This window comes from Equus caballus, chromosome 15, assembly GCF_041296265.1.
Source record: "Equus caballus isolate H_3958 breed thoroughbred chromosome 15, TB-T2T, whole genome shotgun sequence".
NCBI lineage: Eukaryota > Metazoa > Chordata > Mammalia > Perissodactyla > Equidae > Equus > Equus caballus.
In genome coordinates, this window is record NC_091698.1 from 49336742 (window position 1) to 49352948 (window position 16207).

General features: G+C 47.9%; 1 protein-coding gene across 1 annotated transcript; it reads right to left on the reverse strand.

The window, feature by feature from the left end:
* Positions 1–2159: 2159 nt before the first annotated feature.
* PROKR1 (prokineticin receptor 1) lies at positions 2160–15915 on the reverse strand. The gene is made up of 3 exons (XM_023618971.2): positions 15362–15915; positions 12765–13394; positions 2160–5452 (listed from the first exon to the last, which is right to left on the reverse strand). The coding sequence occupies exons 2-3, from the start codon at positions 13247–13249 to the stop codon at positions 4756–4758; spliced, it is 1182 nt and encodes a 393-aa protein (XP_023474739.1). The 5' UTR covers positions 13250–13394; positions 15362–15915; the 3' UTR covers positions 2160–4755.
* Positions 15916–16207: the final 292 nt, after the last annotated feature.

The window sequence follows — 16207 nt, forward strand, 5'->3', positions numbered from 1 at the left end:
CTTCCAGCTACGACAATCCCATCATTGTGTGAGAAGTCTTTTCCCCGAGGAAAAGTCAATTTCAGTTTCCAGGAGCAGATTAAAGGAATGTTTCTCTTCCATGTGGACTGTTCACCTTCTTGCTCTCTACACTCCACTGTCCAGTTCAAGTCCCACCTCATCCGAAAGCCACCCCTACCTCTCTTATCCTCACTGGCAGCAGCACGAGGTAGCCTTCTGATGCCACTGAACTCTGAACAGACAGGCCTGCCCTCCGGTCTGGAGAGCCAGCCAAGCCTGGCTTCTTCTTCTTCTTCTTTTTTTTTTGGTCAGGAAGATTGGCCCTGAGCTAACATCTGTTGCCAATCTTCCTCTTTTTGCTTGAGGAAGATTCACCCTGAGCTAACATCCATGCCAATCTTCCTCTATTTTGTATGTGGGATGCCACCACAGCATGGTTTGATGAGCAGTATGTAGGTCTGCACCCAGGATCCAAAGCTGTGAACCCCAGGCTACCAAAGTGGAGCATGCGAACTTAACCACTTAACCACTATGCCACCAGGCTGGCCCCCAAACATGGCTTCTTTATCACCCTCTCCTGCTTTCCTAGGGCTTGGCAGCTGTCCTCATGGACAAGGGCCTGGTATCTTCCTTTTTTCTTCCTGGGGACCCCCAACTAGTCAAGGTAAAGAAAGAGCAGCTGTGAACATTTTTCAGCAGTTCTTCCCTCAAACCTCCTGGTCTCCATGTCTGTGCTGCGAGTTCCCAGGGGTAGCATGACCTAAACCTGGCTTGCAAAGGAATCAGGAACGCCTCCGCTAAACTCCTTATGTGTCTCCAGAGAAGGCCAGACTGGAGGTGAACAGTCACCTCAAGGATTCTTGGAAATGACCCTTCCTTTTCCAAGATTGATGCTCCCTGCACCATGAATGCTGTGGTAGAGGTCCAGGGACTGAGCATCGGGAGGCCAGGGGGCTAACGCTGGCTCTCACGGTGACCAGCATGAGATCTCGGACACCTCTTCCCCACTCTGGGCTTCGGTTTCATCAACCGTAAAATGAATGATTTGAATGCGATATTCTCACCTTACACTCTAGAAAGGAGACCTGGACTCATTCTTCATGGATACATTCCAAAATGTATCATATTTTTCAAAAAACAGGTCTTATATGTATAGTTTTCCAGCCGTCTCACAAATTCTTTAGCATTCTTTTCCACCAGGAGCATGGAAATTATTTCATATGTGAGGGCTAGCTGTGGTGTCCGCCACATTGCCATGTTTTAGTGTCTTTGATTTAAGAAATTATTTTTTAATGATTTTTTTTTTGGAAGATCAGCGTTAAGCTAACATCTGCTGTCAATCCTCCTCTTTTTGCTGAGGAAACCTGGCCCCGAGCTAACATCTGTGCCCATCTTCCTCTACTTTATATGTGGACGCCTGCCACAGCATGGCTTGCCAAGCGGTGCTGTGTCCGCACCTGGGATCCGAACCGGCGAACCCCGGGCCACCAACGTGCAAACCTAACCGCGGCACCACTAGGCTGACCCTAAGAAATTATTTTTTAAATGTGTACTCATTAGGCAAAAGCTTTGCTGTAAATCTGCCCTTCTTTTTTACTTTAGTTAAGGAAATTGTTTGATTTTACAAAAATCACATCTTTATCCTTTTATGACAATGTGCACATTAAAAGTATGTAGAAAACAGAAAAGAAACGCAAAGCACAGGTGTCACCTTGTCGGGCTTACTACCAGTTTTTGGAGAAGCCATCAGCTGGGCAGGCTACCAATCAGTTCAATGAATTAGCCACCAATCTGAACGTGGCTGGGGCTCATAGGTTCCTCTCCTGGTTCATTCTTCATGTGCAGACATTACTCCTGTTCGGAGGTTTAGTCTTAGTTTATGTAACAGGCACAAATGGGTCCTCCGATTTCCAGTCTTGGCACTCAGATGCTAAGAAGTACTAATGGTTTTACCAGAGCAGACTTATAGGAAGAAGATAGAAATCAGTTAAACCTCTTTATGGTGGAGAGGAGAAGTTTGTAGGCAATAAGAGCACGAATTAGCACTGTTCTCACAGTTCATAGGATCATGGAATCAGAGTCTATTCAGTGCTCACTCAAAAAACCATCGCATGATAACTAAGAAAAGCGCACGGGGAGAAACTACAGGAAAATCATGGTTGATGATGATATATATATTTTTTTATTTCACTTGATAACAACACAATACTTTCATTCACTATAAAATCACAAGCAGACACAATATCTAGAAATATTACAGATAATTAAACTAGTGAAAAGTTGATACATTTTAGGCTAAAAGGCAGAAAGAGCATTGGCCGTCACAAATAAAAAGCTCCTGTTTAATAGTCACCTCTTGTTTAGCATTCCTAATGGAAAAGATGAACGTAATGACAACAAATTATAGAATTTTATTATTTTTTATTCCAAAAACTAACTTTCCTGATTTTAGAATGCAATATATGATTTTACAAAAAATAAGAATTGCCTTCCAAGGCATGGTGGCTTTAGGCTAATAATTTAATTAGTTTTTCTTCTCTAAGACTACTCTGATTAAACTGTAGGGTAAGTCTGCTGGATGGTTAATGGAAAGAAATAAATAAGTTTTTGAAATGCGTCTTCCAGGGAAATAAAGTAACTATAAAAAAAATTAACTTTGCTGCCCAAAACAAAGAGTTGACTATATTTGGAGGGGGAAATTCCATACAGGTATCACTTAAATAGCATTATAAGTGTGCTGCTATAGACTTATTTAAGAAGGAAAAGACAAGTCCACTCCATAGCTGTACACATTCATGAGAATAAAAACAGGTTGAGAAACAAATATCGCATTGCCCAGATTCATGCTGGCTGGGAACAGGCATAGGAAGATGATCAATACTTCCATGATCACAAAGATGCTCTGATTCCAAAGTTTCTAAAACCCTGAGCTCATCGCCTGACTGGAGACCAATCTACCATTTCCTTTTACGCTTCTGCCACCAACTGTCACTGCCTTGTACCAACATGTCATTAGGAACATAATGTATATATAACACTGCTCAGAGGCAAGGGAAGAATTCACGCAAAGAATAATGAAAGGGAGAGAGGGTGAGGTTCCTGGATACATAGCCAGAGTAACAAGTTTTTCCTTGTCCAGGCACATTACGCACAGTTATTAGTCTATTTTTCTGATTACCTGTGTGGTTGAACTTTCCCACATATTATCTCACTGGCTCTTTACAACCACCTCATCAGCAGCTACCACAGGTATTGTCCTCGACCCTTCCAAGAGGCTTTACCCAGGGCCACAGGAGTGACAGAGCCAAAGCTGGATCAGATCTTCTGGTTCCAAAATTCCAAATTCCAAAATCCAAAACACCAAACAAAGGAGGTGGATTAGAAAGTGGGACGAGCTCTCCATAAGCCTGTAGAGTCACAGAATCTCATTGTTGCCGCCCACCCCAGTTTGCATGTCATTTTCTTTTCTGGGTGCCCAGGGCTCTACCACCAAAATTCATCACTTGCTGCTGGATTGCATAACTTCATTCACACTAAGAAATAGAAATGTGACGGGTTATCCCTCCCAAGAGCACCTCCATTTTAAGAGAGAATCAAGTCTTAATCCAGAGGAATAATGAACTATGATGGGACTCAGGCACCAGTGATAAAGACATTTTCCCCTCAACTCATACCAATAAAGGTGAAAGCTGGTGGAATGGAAAAATGACTGATAGCCACATCCATGAGGTGTTGTGTCTACTTTCAAAACTTCCATGCTTCACAAGGGAAGAGAAGGACTTAAGGGAAAACCTAATTGGTCTAAGCTAGAGTAACTGAGGTGGAAGCAATATCACCCTTAGACCCAGAGAACCTGAGCCCCTGCCCTGAGCCCCACATACATTCAGAGGCCATCCATCTGTACCCTGGGGCAAGAAGTCCATGGAGCCAAGAAGACATAACCATCCTGAGCCCAGGCTTCCCCTTCTTGACTTGCTCCGGGTACCTAGAACCCCATAATTCCCTGTCCAAATGGCTTTCAGGGTCTGTGTGCTTTCTTCCCCACGTCCATCCTCCTGACAATGAGTCTCACCATGTATGGGCACAGCCCTAGGTCTAAGGGGTGGCCATAGGGCAATGTACAGGAAGAAGGTTTGGGCAGAACTTGGCCATGCATACTGGTGTCTGTGTGCACCCATGTAAGGTTCCTCACAAGAACGGTCAGGACGAGGGATGAGAAGAGAATGATGCAGAAAGAACCAGGAACTTGTTTTGTATTCTTGTTCCAACCCGGCAAACGTTAGGAGCCAATTCAAGCCTAAGAATAATCCTAGAGATGGGCTACAGCAGTGTCTGATGGATGGCTGAAATGGTCCAGAGAGACCGTCATCCTACACACATGTATACTGCAGTCCTAGTTGCCGACTTGGGCTCCCTTCTGGAAACCCCCTTATTCCAGAATGTCTGGGCACCAACATTTTTCTTGGTTTAATCTCTATTTCTTCTTGACATTTAAATGTTGTCAACGTATATAAGCTTCACCAGTGCCTACTCTGCACAAATTAGATGTTCAATGAATGTTGGCCACTGGTGATGGTGTCTAGTCACATCGGTTTTAGAAATTTCGAGCTTCTTGCACACAGCGTTCACATAGTGGTCCATTTCCTCTGCCTTCTGCAGCAAACCAAGAGTTCTTAATTGATCATGTGTAGCTAAATACAGTGGTTAGTGTCCCAAAGGTCCCGTCTGTGTTTAAACTTTGAAAGGTCCATTGGGTTATTTCAGTCTGATGCAGTCCACCTCTTCGGTGGCAGGCACTCCCGTGGTTTTGAGATCAAGGTCCGCGCTGGACTTACTCCCATTGTAAGAAGCCTTCCAGTGGAGCAGCATAATCTTTTTGAAGTATTTGATGGTGTTGTTCTTGACGGTCACGAAGCACACGGTGTTGATCATGCTGTTGCTCATGGCGATACACTCAACGACGTAGAAGGCCGTGAGGTAGTGCTTCTCCTTGACGAACACCATAGGGAAGAAGTCGCGAACAATGGTGAAGCCATAGAATGGCGCCCAGCACACCACATAGGCGGTGAGGATGCACATGAGCACCAGGACCGTCTTCCTGCGGCATCGCAGCCGCTTCCGGATCTGCTCCGTCTGGAAACCAGGGACCGTCTTGAACCAGAGTTCCCGGGAGATCCTGGCATAGCACAGAGTCATGGTGACCACAGGGCCCACGAATTCGATGCCAAAGATGAAGAGGAAGTAGGACTTGTAGTAGAGCTGCTGGTCCACAGGCCAGATCTGGCCACAGAAGATCTTCTCCTGGCTCTTGACAATGATGAGGACAGTTTCAGTTGTGAAGTAGGCTGAAGGGATGGCAATGAGGATGGACACCATCCACACTAAGACAATCAAGCCAGTGGCTGTTTGATACTTCATCCGGGGTCTCAGCGGGTGGACAATGGCCAGATATCTAGGACAAGAACACAAATACAGTCAACCACTGAGATGAGAAAGTGCTGGATAATGATATTATTTTTGCAACATTACGAGGTGCAACCAAATGGTACGTGTGCAAGAAAAATGCAATGGTATGTGGGCTTCCAAGAAAGGTGGACTTGAATACAAACCCCAGCTCAACCCCTTACGAGGCACTGCAACCTCAGGCAAGTTTTGTTTAATCTCTCTGAATCTTAGTTTTCTTCTCTGCAAAAGTTTTTGATTGTTTTTAAGGATTAAATGTGCTCATGTATACACAATTCTTGGCGCAGTTTTAAACATGGTATATACTCAATACATGGTAACTATTATTATTAATTGTAGTAATAATGCCTCCCATCAGTTTCTAGCCTGGCACTATTCTCAGTTCCTTCTTGTTTTCAGGGCCATTCATCCTAATAAGCCCACAGTTTAGAGGTAAAAGGGCCCAATAATTCCAAAGAGTTATTGGGAGAATTTGCCCTCTCCAGTGGAAGTGGTGGGCAAAGTTTTGTCTTCATTCCACATTTTTGAAAACATTGCTCTGTATGCAAAGGTGGAGGAAAAGCATGGGATCGTTTATCTTATTTTCCAGGTAGAAAAATGGAGCTCTGTGAGAGACGAGTGACTCTCTCAAGGTCATACACAAGGTCATATCATATACCCTTGAAGAAAACATTTAACCCTATGTCACATGGTTGATGTGAAAATCAATTGAGAATATACATGAACATATTTTTTTTAACCACAAAGCAGCAGATAGTATAAGATATTGCTTTTGTTCTTTCCCAAAAAGCCACACTGCTGTGACCACAGTGGGCCAGGAGCGAAGAGAGAGCACTTTCTGGGGGATGTGAGTCATTTGTGTGGTTTGAAAGCCGCCTTTCCAGAGAGCGCACATGCTTGTGCAGCGAGCTCTGTTTTCCTGGAAGACTTTCTGCGTCTGGCAGGGGGTAGAAGCTAGAGAAGGAGAAAGATGGGAGGTGAAGTGGGAGGGAATGACTAATCAGCGCTGGAAAAAAACACATTCTCACGTGTCCACAGCTTATCCCAGGTAGGGCCAAGTGCAAATGTGACAGGGGCCTGAAGGAAAGCCAGACCATTTCTGTTTCCTTTGAAACCAATCCCTTTAAGGTCATCTTTCTTGAGATTTTGATTGGAAGAGGAGGTTCATTCTTATTTCTTTTCTGGGCGTATTCTGGCCGTTTCTGTCCCTTCCCCCGCAAGACAGGCAGCCAACTCCACTGAGTATCTTCTGGAGAGTTCACCTGAGTGAGTCTCCTGCTCTTTTCTGGCTCCCAGAGGTTAGATGAAGTTGGGTGGGTTGGGTCCTCCCTCTGGACACCTGGCTGGCTGCTTGACACCCTCCACCACCCGCGGCAGTTTGTGGCACTCTTGCCAATCTCCTGAGTGCTGAAGGGTGGCATGCTGCAGGTTGGTGGCCATGCTTTCATCAACACACGTGTATGGGTCCTTCATAAAGACCAGAGTGCTCCCACTGTAATGAGTGCACCAAACTTGCTCTGATTCACATAAAAACTAAGAGTTTAGTGCTTTTGCTTTCACTAGCTCTCTCCCTCCCTATCTACCCCACCATGCTCTGCCGATTACTCTGTCAAAGAATATTTCTATATTCATACTTGTTTACTATATGAATTTTCACTACACAATTCTATTCCTTCTTTTCCCAATAGTAACTTCCAAAGTCTTTATGATGTTTCTTAGAGTGTTTTTTCAGTGAACAAGGAGGAGAGAATGCCGATCTAGGAGTCAGAAGACCAAGACTCTAATCCCAGCTTTGCCACAAACTTGCTATATGAATTTGAGTCATTTTTCCTCGCCCTGTGGGCTCAGTTTCCTCATCTATAACATGGGAATATCACCTGCCTCGCCAACCTCACAGCAATACTGTGAGGCTCCAATGAGATACTGCACATAAACAACAATAAGCTATTAATATACGAGAAACTGTTAGTATCCTAAAATGTATTTCTTCAGAGCTATTCTGTATACACAGCAATTTTCTTTTACCTGTTATTGGCAAATACTGCATTTGCAAATTCTTTAGTACTTTCTATTTTACTGGATCTATTAATCTTTACAACAAAACTAATCTTCAGGGTAATCTGTGACTACCAATCAGACAGTTATTTCCACCTGGCTGTTTGACATCACCTAACTCCATCCCCAGGGTTAGCACAAGGAGCTGTGAAAGTGGCCTTCCAAATACATTTATGAATAGGCTAACGGCAGAAAACCATTTCAAGGATTGCCACAGCCTTAGCTACGTTAGGACCAGAACTCCAGAACTTTAGTATTAGCAATATTTGCTTATGTTTGTAAAGCAGCTTACAGTTTTCAGAGCATTTTCAAATCCACTCTCTCATTAGATAACCCCAACTCTACTGAATAGGTAAGAGAGCCAAGATGCCCATTTTACAAGATGAGCAAATTGAGGTTCAGAGAAGTTAAATAATCTGCCAAAAGCCACATGGCTAGAAATTGACAAGACCGTGACACAGACTCCCACCTTGCTCCAAATCCAGTGGCCTCTCCAATACATCACTTGCCCCCTCCCTTCCCAACCAGAGCAAGCAGTACCCTTCCTTCTGCCCTCCTGTCATCCTGGCAACTCTTCTTCTCTTTTCTCTCCATCACGGTTGGTTTCTGCCTATTGATGTTCCAAGAAGGAGTTGGGCAACTGGCAGCTCCTTTTCTCTGCTAATGAGTATGCCTTGGCTTGCCCTGTGCATCTATCACTACAATGGCTCAGGTCCACATCCACTTAGAGCCAACATCTCCCAGAGAACAGAGAATAAAGGCTGCTGGACAAAGCAACGTCCAGACAGTAACTGTATGATGATAGTGGGCTGAGTAGTTAAGCAAAGAGCCTTTGGCCTCCCTCTCTGTCCCCAGGACCCAGCCCCAGATCAGACCGTGGAAATAGTAGTCATAGCAGCTCCTAGGCTGGTCATGGGATGGGCAGGGAATACATAACCGCTGACCAATAAGCTCACCGGGGAGCACTGGTGCTTCTGAAGGCTGAGTGCAGCTATGCCTTAGCTGGCCTCATCCAGACCCAAGTAGAGAGCTTCCAAAGGGCAGGCACACTGGACAGTTTCCCCTGGATTCTGGGTGAAAGAAGGGGAGTCCCCAGTGCCCCAGGTGCCCTGGGACCTGAGGGATACCTCAAGGATGGTGTAGGTGTGTCCACATCAAAGAGAAAACCCAGATCTGGGGGGGACAGAGTCTTCTGATGATCTTTTTCAGTTCCCTGCTGCCATCAGGTCTGATCTGTGTGCCTAGATTTTGAGATCTTCTGGAATATGACCGTATCCTTTCTGATCTCTACTCTGCTTATGTTCCTCGCTCCGTCCCACATACCTTTCCAGAGGACCTCATACCTCAAGCAGTCCCACCTCTTGGCTTTTGCAAACACCATTCTGCCCTCTTAGAAAATCTTTCCTCTTCTTTGCTGACCATTCATTGGTTGAAGGCCAGTTGAGAGTCCATCTCCTCCATGAAGCCTCCTTTGACTTCTCAGGTATACGAGGATGTCACCCTTTCTGAATTTCATTTAAAATTATCCTTTATGTTATCCTCAAACTTTCTCATAAACTTAGTTCTCCCTCTCCCACCCGCTCACTAGATGCTAAGCTCCCCGAGAGCAGGGATCAAGTCTTACTTCTTTTATAACCTTTTGCTGTCTGTGAATTCTGGGCACCTGGGATTCAGGGAACCTAGGATTTTAGTAAAACTTCACCCTCAGCACTGAATGAATAGAAATCTAATGAACCATGGTGACAGTTCTCAAAAAGAGTGCAACCTTGTTTGGAAAACAGGACATAGGTGTGTTTACCCAACCCAGCAGGAGACTGGGAGGCAGCAGGGGCTCGATATTAAAAGGCTGGAAGAGCAGGCAAAGGGGGTTGAGCCATGTTTTGTAGACAATGGAGTTATTAGAGGTTGTGTGAGAAAGAGAGGGGAGACATGTACAAGACAGAAGATTAAACAGGCTGCAGTCTTGCTTTCTTCCCTCAGGCCACAGGGTCCTTCTCTCTGTTCCTAGAATCTTTGGGGTTTGTTCCCGCCTCAGAGCCTTTGACCCTATAACTCCCTTTGTCTGGAATGCTTTTCCCCAGTCTTCACAGGGCCAGCTTTTGTTTTATTTTTTCCCATCCTTCAAGCGGTCAATTCAAATGTCTTCTCCACAGAGACACTTTTCCTGACCACACACCTAGCATTGTCCACCCTCAGTCACTCTCGTGGTTTTCGTGCGTTTGTTTTTTTCTGAGCATTTCTCACACCCTGCAATTACTTTTCTTGTCAGTTTGCCTGACTGCTGGCTCTGTACATCCCGTGGGTATAAGCTCCACGAAGGCAAGGAGCTTTTGTTCCTTATTCACCATTATCCCTAGTGCTTGCACTAGTATCTGTCACATTGTAGTTGCTCTATAAAAATGCATTGTTTGAATGAATGAATGAATCAATGTTTAGGATGAATGCTAGGGGAGTAGGGTTGGCAGAGGGACAGAACCAAGAGACAATGAAGGCAAGAAGACCCAGAGGAGATTGTGATAGTCCAGCCCTGAGTGAACAGTTCGGGGGAGGGAGGAGCATTGCCAGGACCTGGAAATTGAATGAACGCTGGAGAAAGGAGAGAGCAGCCAGGACGGAGGAGACTTGAGAGCTTAGATGCCTGGGAGCACCATGGAGCCCATAACAGAAACAGAGAAGTCCAGGCAGGTAGAAGATAAGTAGTTCTGTTGTATATCTTGATGGCTGTGTCTCTTAGAAACCTTGTATTTTTTCTTTTAAATCACATCGTAAAAACAATCACTTCGATGAAAACAAAGAGGTTAGTCAATCAGAAATATTCATTAGTTTTTCTGGGGTTTGTTGTTGTTCCTGTAAGGGTTAATTCAAGAATTATAATATCCACCGTTTATTTAGTGCTTACTCTGTTTTAAGCATTGTTCTAAACAATTACATATAGTGTTTCATTTAATCCTCAAAGCAACCCAATACATTAGGTTTTCTTATTATTCCCATTGTACACACAAGAAAACTGAGGCAGGAGAGGTCAAACAACTAACAAAGCCCACAGCTAAGAGGTGATGCAGCGGGAAGTAAAGCCAGGCAGAATAGCCACTAACACCATTCCTACAGAAATTTCATTAAACAAAAACAAAAGTAGGTTTATAACTGCAGCTGTATTTCTTATATCAAGATAAAAGTTAGTTGCCTGAAACTAACCAAATCAAATCTGAAAATCACTGATCAAATCTTGAACAACACACAAGACCAGACAAGAATCAATGAGGCCCTAGGCCACAAGATTGAAATTAGGTGGTGAAAACACATAACAATAAAAAAATCTGAAGCAAAGATCACAAACATCAATAAAGGAGCTTAACGCATCGGAGCAGCCATTAGCTGGCCAAGCCATGGGAGCCCTGTGTCGTCGACAGCGCTTTGCTCCGGTACCTGGGTGCAAGTTCCCAGCCACGACCCTACTGTAAACAATAGCAGCCCCATGAGGCAAAGCATGTTCCCCAACTAATCTTTCTCGTTGTATTCGAATTGCTTTATATAAACTCCCCCTGCAAGAGAGATGCTTGTGGTATTTCAGACAAGCTGAATTTGGTATGAAAGCAGGATAGGAGCTTGAAGGAGCTCAGCAGATCGAGATGGATTGATTGACACAGATATTAACTCTTACATGTTCAAAATAACCCAGTGCCCCTTAATTTATCCTGGCTCCATCCGCCTTGAAGCCACTCCCTACTGCAGGTATGACCCCTTTCGACAAGGGGGCCCCTACATGGTAAAATGGACCTCAGTCCCACCCCATAGCAGGCACCTACCTAGCCACTTTCAGGGGCTGGGAGCATGTCCTGTGAAAAGACGTCTTGCTAGAGTGAAACTTAAGGAAGTGATCCTGGATGCTTTGTCCTGTTTCTGCGCTAAGAGAGATGATGGCAGCTTCTACTTTCAGAAAAGGTCAGAGACAAGGTCCCTGGGGTTCTTCCTTGACACCTCTGAAGAGGACTTAGTGGGTAGATGCTCTGCTTGACTGCCCCCTCCTGCTCCTTCTGTATTCACACAGGGACTATTCCTGAGTGGACAAAACGCCATGGGGCTTTATGACTCCTGAGGAGGACCTTGGTCAAGGAAAAGTGGCCCTCTGCAGGCATGACATCTCTGAGCACTTTCTACGGGTGACAGGCCAAGGGCTGTGTAAGTGGCTAACTCCCTGATACCCTTCCCTGGGGAACGGAAGAGGAGGCTCCACCCCTCAGGGGTTTGAAAGCCAGGCTCCTTCTCAACCCCCTTTCCTCAGTAGTGTTCTGTTTCCAGGTTATCTTATCCTGGCTGTGGCTTCAGAAAGCAGGCCCTACTCACTGTGCTCCCCCCGGAACACTGTGCTGGGGTGTCCTGATTGTGAGGGGCAGCTGAACTCCAGCAGAGCCCTGAGGCCATGGAACAGGGAGAGCATCTGTGCTTCAGGCTCTCTGGGTTAAGGAAGAGAGACACGCTGTTCAGAAGCAAGTACACTGCGCCCAGATTTGACCCTCAAGGTAGGTGTCTCCAGACGGTAACAAAGTGCTTTGTAATAAGTCCAACTTTGCGCAGAGGAGCTTGCAAAGATTGTCCTGGGGGGAAAAATCCACCTGACCCTTTAGGACAAGTGATTATACTAAATGAAAAGACTAAACATAACCTAAGAAAGATTTGCAGAGGCCATAGGCCACTCTGGTTTTATTTACCATCACTAAAAACAGGCCAAACTGATGAATGCAATGACAAAAAAGAGTAAGTAAGCATACACGCCCTTTTTTCTCTCTTTTTTTTCCAAAATAAATCCGTCAATCTTATTTTAAAATCAACTAGGTCAAGGGGGTGTCAGATTTTCGTAGACGAAGTCTTGATGAGATAGAAACCCCCATCAAGATTTCCAAGTTGACTCAAGAGGTACTTGCCTAGACCTTAAACTTGTCCCCCCACCCATCCTCTTACCTGTCTACCTCTAGACCTCGAACAGATACAACACCTCGGAGCATGTCCATAGCAGAGGGACCAAAAGCCTTCCCAATGATCAGCTCTAGGGGGCTCTGCTACCTCTGCCTGCCCACAACTGGAAAAGTAGAACTTTTCTTACTATTAGTCAATGGGCCAACTTTTGAGTCCCCATGCATTCACATCTACGAGGAATACAGATATTTCTCATCAATCCACACCTGTGGTAAAAGAAGGAGCAATACCAGTGTCCCTTCCTTTGTTGTCCCCACTGCTCCCTCACTTACCTGTCGATGGCGATGGCCAGCAGGGCATTGGTGGAGACATAGAGAGAGACAGTGCGTAGGTAGTTGATGGAGGCACACAGGACATGGCCATGCTCCCAGGAGAGCTGGCGCACCACATAGTAGTCCATCTCAAAGGGGCAGCAGACAATGGCCACCAGGAAGTCAGAGATGGCCAGGTTGGCGATGAGCAGGTTGGTGAGGTTGCGCAACTTCTTGTAGCGGGCCAAGGCAGCAATGAAGATGAAGTTGCCAATGCCACAGACCAGCATGATGCCCACCAGGGCCATGCCAATGACGATCCTGGCAGCAAAGAAAGTCCGGGAATTGGTTACATCCTCATCTTCATCCAAGGGCATATCATAGTCGCCATAGCTGAAGTTGAAGGGGAACGAAGCAGCTTGGGCTCCATGCGGGTCGAGCACAGAAAGGAAGTTGGTGGAGGAGTTGGTGGCATTCTCATCCATGATCCCCATGGTGATCTCCATCTGGCCAAGTGGTGCTGTGAGCAACAGTGCTGGGAATTCCTCTGGGAGGTTGATGTCTCCCCTCTCTGCTGACACTCAGCTCTCCCTTAATGAGTCAGAGTGTCCCTATCAGCATCCTTAGGGTCCAGTGTCTGAGCTCCTTTGCCTTTAAAAGACATACAAACAGTTGGCTACATATGTGAGTGAACCTGGCCAAATTTAAAACCATCCTGAACCTAAGCAGACACATTAGCCACCTGCTCAGAGTGAACATTGGGTGATGGAGTGGAAATAAAGGAACCAGTGAGAGAACAAAAATGAATAAAACCACATACCCACTCACTCAGGGAAGGCTGGACTGCTATAGAGACAATCAGGCCCTAGCTCAGTTTATTTCCAGTCCACTGAAGACTGAGATGTTGCACTTTTTCTCAGGAACCAAAGTTGGAAATGTGGGGAGGCTGAAGAGAACGAAAGTGACCTGCTCCAAAATCCATTCGCTGTCCCAACAGCCTGAGTTTTGTCCTTGTGGAATTGTTCATTGTGTGGCTTAAAAGAAATTATTCTGAATACCATGGAAGAGGGAGAGCTCTCAGACAACCCTAACCACTCTCTATGAGCTGGGCTCTTCTAGAATCACAGAGCCAATCTAGCAGCTGCCTTCCCCTCTCGTCACTGGGCTTCCTGTTCCCCCATCCAAGTCTGCTGTGACCTTAGAAGCCAGGCACAGAGATTACCAGGGACTATCCCCAGGCAGAGGCTGCAGGGTTAAAGTCACAACCCAATCACTAAGTGGCCTGGAAAGGGGGCTTTGGAGTAAAACCCTTCCTTGGCTGGTTGTCTGTCCTGAGGTAAATAGCTTAAACACTCAGAGTTTCAACATCCTCCAGGCAGGAGATCAATAACGTCTGTACAGCACAGAGCTCCCTGGAGAGGGAGGGTGTTATACCCTAGAACTGCAAGGAATTGCTGTTGAGTGCTCAGGCCTCCTCAGTCCGCTGCAAGGAAGGAGAGGGAAATCCTGACGTAGAGGACTCCACTAGACCACAAAATGGGGCTGGGGGTGGGACGGGGGGTCAGCTGCACTGCTTAGGACCATGAATCAAGAGAAAACCAGAGTCCCCATGCCCTGCCCTCACACTCCCAGAGCCTGAAAACATCACACCAGGTTGCTGGGATGTAAGAGGAGAGCTGGGGTCTGGAGAGCACCACAAATGTCAGGAAAACCACAGAGGGAAGGGGAGGATGGAAAATCTGAGGTTCCTGGGAAAGGGAGACACAAGGAAGACACCTAGGACCCCCCAGGAAAGCCTGCTTTCCACATTGCTCAAAGTTGAGACATCTGGAGCTTGCCTTTGGGGGGTCAGGGTTAAAGTCCCTCTGCAACCCCAATGAGGCTCAGCCCCATTCCTGCCTCTCTCTCCCAACTCCTCACTCCCGTTTTTCTCAGATTTTTTCCTTCCTCTGAGCTATCGGGTCAGTCCCTCTCAGGCTCTGCCCTTTGCCCCTGTCAGGTGTGAGAAGCAGAACCCAGAGCTGAACGGTCAGAGGGGGCCGGGCTTGGAGCCCAGGCAGGTACCGCTGCAGTCTCAAGGGGGGACGGGACCCGAACGACAGTCCGCACTCCTTGCAGGTCCTGGGTGCCTCAGACGCATGCAACCTCTGCAGGAGTACCCTACAAGCATGCTACCTGGAAGGCTCAAAGTCAGGTTTTAAAAACAAAGAGTAATAAAAACTTCCTGGGGGACAGGGGTGAGACGATTTAGGATTCGGGGAGAAGTCCAGCGAGCTTCTCTACTTTATTCTCCCTCTCAAAGAGGAACCCCATGCCCACCCAGCGTCCTCTGGGGCCCCTGCTGTTTAGCGCTCGCCCCCTGGCCAGACCCTGCCGATCGCTGGAAGCCTCTCTTTGCAGCCCCTGCTGATAACCCTCTCCTGCTCCCAACTTTCTCCTCCGAGCCCCCGAGCTACGCCTCAGGACAAAAGGATGGGGTGGCCGCCTGCCCCGAAGAAATGAGCACGAGTGCGAGGCTCTTGAAAAGCCCCCTCGGCGCTGCAAAGCCCCCGCACCCCGGCGGCCGCCGGCGCCGCGTGGGGTCCACCGAGCATCTCCCGGGAGGGCGCGCGCCGTACCTGCGGGATCCTGGCGCCCAGCAGACCAGGTCCGGGGTTCTTTATTCCGGGCCCTGGGACACAAGCTGCTTCTCCTAGAGGCCCGCAGGAAGAGGACAGGTCCCCTCGCGCCTCCCTTCGCGGGGCTGTCTCCTGGCTCGGGCGGGAGTTGCGCTGGCTCCGCCGCTGCAGATCCGAGGAACGGCGGGTCCACGGCGAGGCCACCCCGGCCCGGGCCCGCCCTGCACCCGCTGTCTCCGCCCCCGGTGGCCTCGGGGCGCCCACGGCACGGGCGGCTGGCTTGGAGAGGCGTGCTGGGGCCGCGACAGCGAGGCTCCCGGGGGCACCGGGGTCCGGGCTCGAAGTGGGGACACGTCGGGGTCGCCTGGGCACGCGGCGCGGCTGGAGACCTGGAGTGTCGGGGACGCCGAGGCGGTAGCTCGCAGCGAGGACACTTGAGAGGGAGCCGGGCCAGGCGGGCGGCGCGCGTTCCCCGGGCTCAGGCTCCGGAACGGCCGCCGGGGCGGGAAGCAGGGCGCTCGCGCTCGGCGCGGGCTCAGCGCGGACTCCGCGCTGGAGAGAGCCACCCCGCACAGGTTCGCCCGCCCCCGGGCGCGGGACTAATCGACCGGCTCACCTGGGCAGCCCCAGGGCCACCGCCAGAGTGGGCGGATATGGCACGCTTGGCTGCGGAGATTTCAAAGAACAGCGAGGAGCCTCCCCTCCTGCCCATATCACCGCCCTCGCAGGACGCGCTGTGACCGACCCAAACCTGGTTCCCTCGGGCGAGCCCAACTGCACACCAGGGCCAGCTTCCCTGTCAGCCGCTTGTACCTCGGTGTAAAAGAGGCTCAGAGAATGGCTTTG